The sequence below is a fragment of the Lytechinus variegatus genome, chromosome 13 (assembly GCF_018143015.1).
Source record: "Lytechinus variegatus isolate NC3 chromosome 13, Lvar_3.0, whole genome shotgun sequence".
Taxonomy (NCBI): domain Eukaryota; kingdom Metazoa; phylum Echinodermata; class Echinoidea; order Temnopleuroida; family Toxopneustidae; genus Lytechinus; species Lytechinus variegatus.
This window is the reverse complement of record NC_054752.1, coordinates 13,345,675-13,351,674: the sequence shown is the minus strand read 5'-3', so window position 1 is coordinate 13,351,674 and position 6,000 is coordinate 13,345,675. Positions and strand designations below refer to the sequence as shown.

At 36.2% G+C, this 6,000-nt stretch overlaps 1 protein-coding gene across 3 annotated transcripts in view; it reads right to left on the bottom strand.

Moving 5' to 3' along the window:
• Nucleotides 1-358: 358 nt before the first annotated feature.
• The window catches only part of LOC121426223 (ATP-binding cassette sub-family B member 6, mitochondrial-like), a 29,580-nt gene continuing 23,938 nt past the window's right edge, over nt 359-6,000 (bottom strand). For all 3 annotated transcript variants that reach the window (XM_041622439.1, XM_041622442.1, XM_041622441.1), the window contains exons 18-21: nt 4,692-4,792; nt 3,025-3,137; nt 2,041-2,204; nt 359-664 (exon numbers count right to left, since the gene is read on the bottom strand). In XM_041622439.1, the coding sequence (XP_041478373.1) occupies nt 547-664; nt 2,041-2,204; nt 3,025-3,137; nt 4,692-4,792 (496 nt within the window). In that variant the 3' untranslated portion in view covers nt 359-546. The remainder of the gene's footprint in view (nt 665-2,040; nt 2,205-3,024; nt 3,138-4,691; nt 4,793-6,000) is intronic.

Below are 6,000 nucleotides of genomic sequence, written 5' to 3'. Positions count from 1 at the left end.
GCGTGGATAAATTTCTTGCTGAAGGTATTAAACAATTTCCACACAGCTGGTTGCTCGAGTAACACAGTTTGATCACCTCAATGAATACATTAATGGATTGTCTTACATTCAAAACTAATGAGTGATTTCAAGCATGGAGTTTACCTCTTTTTTTGTATCATGCAAATTCTCACACTTTAAATAAAGCCGCATGGTCCTAGGACAATCTAACAAGGAGCCGAGATATCAATAATGTGATTATTTTCTGTAAACTATTAAGGTGTCAGAGCAAGGGAAAACAAAGTCAATCAAAGGAATAATTGTTTGGTGCTGAAAAATAGGAAAACAGCATCAAAAACCGACATATTAGAGCTTTTCAGCATGCACTCATAGAAGTTAAATCACATGCTTGAACAGAATGCTAGTACAAAACAATACATAGAACCAAGAATACAATTGATGCTGAATGACCAGCTGTGATTGGCTTTCAATTAAGCTTTGAAGACCAATACCACGCTTGAAATCACCCAATAAGGAGACCACGTTGAGATTTGTGTTTGCCATTTACTACTTTGGAGCATCAAGATTTTCGCTGCTTCCTTTGGCCCCACCATCTTCCTCTGCCTGTAGCTGCTGTTGCCACATATCAGCATAAACTCCATTCATTTCTAACAGCTCTTCATGCCTGTCAAAACAATAAAGTATCGTTCCACATATCAGCATAAACTCTATTCATTTCTAATATCTCTTCATGCCTGTCAAAACAAGATATTATTAAAGTATCGTTCCACATATCAGCATAAACTCTATTTCTAATAGCTCTTAATGCCTATCAAAACAATAAGATATTATTTCAGCATTGTTCATTTCTGATCAGAATTCTTTGGTTTTGAAAATGTTAGGAGAAAAAAGCTCCTTTTCAATTAAGACAATAGCTCCACACAGATTTCTCAACTGAACTGCACATACAGTAAAAATTTACGTTTACTTCTACTATTTTCTTTCATTTATTTATATTCCATTAGAAAATATACCCTATGTACAGATTTCACAAAATGGAAATATCAAGCTGACTAAAAGATAGAAATATGAAAAAAAACATGTCTAACATAAAAAAAAACAGATTAAGAAAATATAGTTAACACAACAATGGAAAATGGTGCAACCGAATTAGATGCACAAAAATGGCTACACCACTTTCAAAATGGAATCAGACTCAACCACTCGAACCATGAACGCCCGGACACAAAAGTCTCCATCCACCCGCTGAGAACCAAAACATACCAGGCAGTATACAGATTGCACACAAAAGCTGTTACTATGTCACACCATTGAATGCCCGACATAGCAACATCCAAAGCATGTGATCCACACACCACCATTGCAACGGGTGAACAGATCCACCTGCGCTTAGGCACCCAACAATATTCCAAGCACTCGAATCCAATCAAAAGAACAACAGGTTGAATAGTTTACTCTCCACAATTTATTAATTGACAAGATCAAGAACATGTGTTGATAATATAATCACATAATATTCATTTGTTTAATTTTGATTTTGCTTGAGATACACATCCAATGTCCAAATTCACACCATCAATCCTATGGTTACACTTTGTCATTCCGAAGGTTCTTTTTTCCTAAGGTTCGTAATTCCGCAACACGTAAATTGCCTATACCTCGATGTTTGTTAATCCGAATACGTAAAAGGGTTCGTTACTCCAAACATTTGAGGCGTTATTCCGAAGGTTTGTTAATCCGAAAAAGAAATAAGGTTCGATGTTCCGAAGGTTCGTTAAACAGAAAACGAAATAAGGTTTGTTAGTCCGAAAACAAAATAAGGTTTGTTAATCAGTTCGTTTTCGGACTTACGAACCTTCGGAATTACAAACCTCATTTCGTTTTCAGATTAACGAATCTTCGGAAATACGAACCTCACTTCGTTTTCGGACTAACGAACCTTCAGGATTACGAACCTTCCGAAATACGTACCTTCGGAATAACGGACCTTCGGAATATCCGAAACTTCGGAATTACGAATGTATGCGCAATCCTTCTTACCTTCCATTCTCTATGATGATACCGTCCTGTAGCACGAGGATCTTATCAGCATTAATGATAGTCGAGAGCCGATGAGCAACCACGATGGTTGTTCTCCCCTCGCATATATTTGATAACGACATCTGGATGTTACGTTCTGTCTTCGTGTCCAATGCAGAAGTGGCCTAAGGGAAAATGTTATTATAAGGTAAGGTATGGGTATACGCCGAATCGTGACAAAAAAATAGTTCGAAGCAAATCAGATTTTTTTTTTAAATTTTGGGTTTTTTAAAATAAGATCATTAATGGAAACCAAAACCCAAGAAGAGATGCAATCTTATTGGAAAGAGTAAAACAAGAGGAATAAGTTTCATCAAAATCGGTTATGAAATAGGCAAGTTATGGACATTTAAAATGTCTTGTACTTTCTATGGCGATCCTGAAATTGACAAACAATCTTTAAAATGGCTGATTTTGTGGACAACCCTCCATTTGTTTTGTACACAAATTTTCAGATTTCCCCCTTTATTCTACATATTTCACATCATCTCCTCCTGAACTTGACATATGTGGTGTGAATTACATTTTCCTATGACGTATATCATGCTCAGAATGAGGCAATATGCAATTTTAAAGATAATAGGGAAAATCTGAAAAATTGTGTGCAAAACAAATGGAGAGTTGTCCACAAAATCAGCCATTTTGAAGCATGTTTGCCAATTTGAGGATCCCATAGAATGTACAAGACTTTTTAAACATCCATAACTTAATTATTTCACAACCGATTTTGATGAAACTTGCTTTAAATTGTTCCTCTTATTTTACTCTTTCCAATAAGATTGCTTCTCATCTTGGGTCTTGGTTTCCTTTAAACTTAAATTGGCACTCGGTTAGTAGACTGGTAATTTCAGCGGCTCTTTTTAATTTTCAAGGGCTCTTTAGGGCAGTTCGAGGGCAAAATCGCCCGAATCCCCATGTTATTTTTTCCCCGTTTCAAATACATACCTCATCTAATAGTACAAAATCAGGAGCTTTGAGTATGGTTCTAGCAATAGCGACTCTCTGTTTCTCACCGCCACTCAATTTAAGACCTCTCTCACCTACCACAGTATCATAACCTGAAACAAAATAGCAGCATTTTACAAATAAAATCATCCACCATTTATTCAATAATTCAATAGCATCACTTCACATAATGGGATAAACTATAACATACACCATGTAAAGATTCAATCATTCAAACCATTGTTTTACATTGAGATATACTCTCTATCATCAATGTACGTGTAGTGTGAATTCAATCATTCAATAGCATCCTTTTACATTATAAAATAAACTCTATCATAACCATCTGTTAACATTCAATCATTTGATAGTAGCATTTTACATTATGAAATACACTTTTTTTTCATATATATATAAGTAACATGCATTAAGATTCAATCATTAAAGGCATGGTCACAGCGCCCGAGCGTTGTTGGAGCGGTCGTGGAGCGGAGAGAAAAAAATCATCACCGCTCGCTACCGTTCACCATTTTCGATTTCGATTGTTTTTTTATGTTTTCGATTTTTTTCCCCAATTTTGAAAACGCAATTCGACCCTCTTTCCCTACCGCTCCACGACCGCTCCAACCAGGCCTTTACTAGCCTCATTTTACATTATGAAATAAACTCTAACATATACAATACAATAGGATTCTGACTGACTAGGGCCCGTCTTACAATGAGTAGCAAGTGATTCAATCAACCACAACTATGGACGGCCAGCAATGTCAACATCTAAAATACAAATTTCTTCAAAATATTTTCTAGATATGATGTATATTCATGCATTCATTGTTCTCAAGATTCAGGAGATTGTGCAAATTTTCTGTAGAAATTATGGTATGGATGGATTTCCATGCAGTTGAGATTGATAGGATCAATTGTAACTCTTTGTAAGACGGGGCCCAGGGGAGCAATCAGACAACATAATATGAGAGAATCTGGTTTGAAGAGATGGTAACCAAATAATTGAAGGGCGTAGACCAAAATGGATACAAAGACTGGTTGTACAAAGTACTAGTAGGAGAAGACCAAGTGGGGTGAGATCAAAGGAAGATTGACAGATCAGCTCTAGACCAAGTGGCAATTTTCCAGTGACTTAAATTTAATAATAATAATATTCCACTTTCATTTAGTGCTTAATACATTGCAACAGCGTCTTTAAGCGCTTTATAGAAATATTCACAAGTAATGAGATATTCATTTTTCTCCAACAATACCTCAAGGGTAACACAACAACTGCTGCGTGATGCCTGCCTATGAAAAATTCACAGGCAGTCCGGTTGAGATTCGAACCCATGGCCTCTGGATTACTAGACCAGTGTCATAACCACTAGACCACCAAAGTGCCCTTATTAATCTGGGTTCAAGCTATTCCATGTATTAGATATCAAATCAAAGGAATGAGTATTCATTGGATGATGAAGGCAAATAATGAGATATTCATCATTCTTGAACAATACCACACGGGAAACACAGCGTGAGGTAGTTGCTGTGTTATCCTTGTGGTATTGTTGGAGAAAAATGAATATTTCATTACTTGTCTTTATCATCTAAAGAATAATTATTCCTTTGATTAGATATATTTACATCCTTAAAAATGATAACATGCTATTTTCTATACTTGCCTTCCGGGAAAGATTCGATCCTTGTATGTATATCAGCTGCCCTGGCTGCTTCCTCCACCTCTTCTGTTTCGCATTGCACTTTGCCGTATCGGATATTATACCTGAAGAAGGAGCAGCAAAATGTATTTAATTCAGGGAAAAAAGGAGGGTAGGAGGCGATTTTGCCCTCACAACCGCCTAAATCGCCCCAAGATTCCCCAAATGCATGCTATGGGGTGACCATTCTTTCAAGAGTCGCCCAAATCTGTCACAAGCAATATTCAATATTATGTAGAAGATCAATATTCTATCTGGCAGAATAGTGATATTTGCTTTTACTGCACAACTGCTTGTTGCCCCTAAAAACTAGCCCATAAAATGAAAGAAATTGTCCCAAATATTCTGCAGTCATCCCAATTTTTAAAAAAAGATGGCCCCTTAAAATATGAAAATTATTTCTTACCCCGCTTGTATTGCATTCTTTCAAGTATTTTTACCTTAATTTTCTTGTCTAATTCACTTTCACTTCTACCAAGAAAAGTTCAAAATCTATAATCCTTGCAAATATCTGCTACAGTTTCTACCATTACGTGTGCAACTTTCATTCATTCATTATACACCATTTTATTGTCTTGGAGACAATTCATATTCCAGTTCATGACAAGATATTTTGGGGTCTTTTGAATAGCCAAAGCAGGAATATACTCCACACTTATAAGCTTCTACAAATTTCATATAATCACTTTTGTGTGCTTTTACTTTTGGCCATGTGACCCCAAAGACTGCTCAGATCGTCCCCACTCATGTTTACATACATTATCTAATTTAGAAAGTGGTCACTCAAAAGGTTCGTCCATTGTTGTGAGAAATAGGTATTTTCAGGTATTTAATGACAATTGTGACCTTTGACCTTGTGATCCAAAAAGAACATGAATGGGAAGGATGAATAGACAGATATCTAAAAGCATAATGCACCCCCCCACACACACACACACGCACGCACACATCCACATACAGTGGACAGAGGCATAGGAATGCAAAAGCAAAAACATAAATCCTATGGTTTTCTAGAGTTTCAAAACAGCATACAATTCAGAATACACAATACAACTTATGTAACAACTGTTATTGCATGTTATTCATATATTGTCACAATAAATAATGCTTGATATGCCAAAAAAAGCTTGCAGCACCCGTCAGTAGGAAAACTTTCACTGAAATAAAAGTTGTTTTTGGGGGGGAATGTCACATAATGGAGAGCGATAATTTTATTAGACAATTCAAAAAAAATAAATTTCATGCCTGGTGGGTATTTCATAAAGCTGTTCAG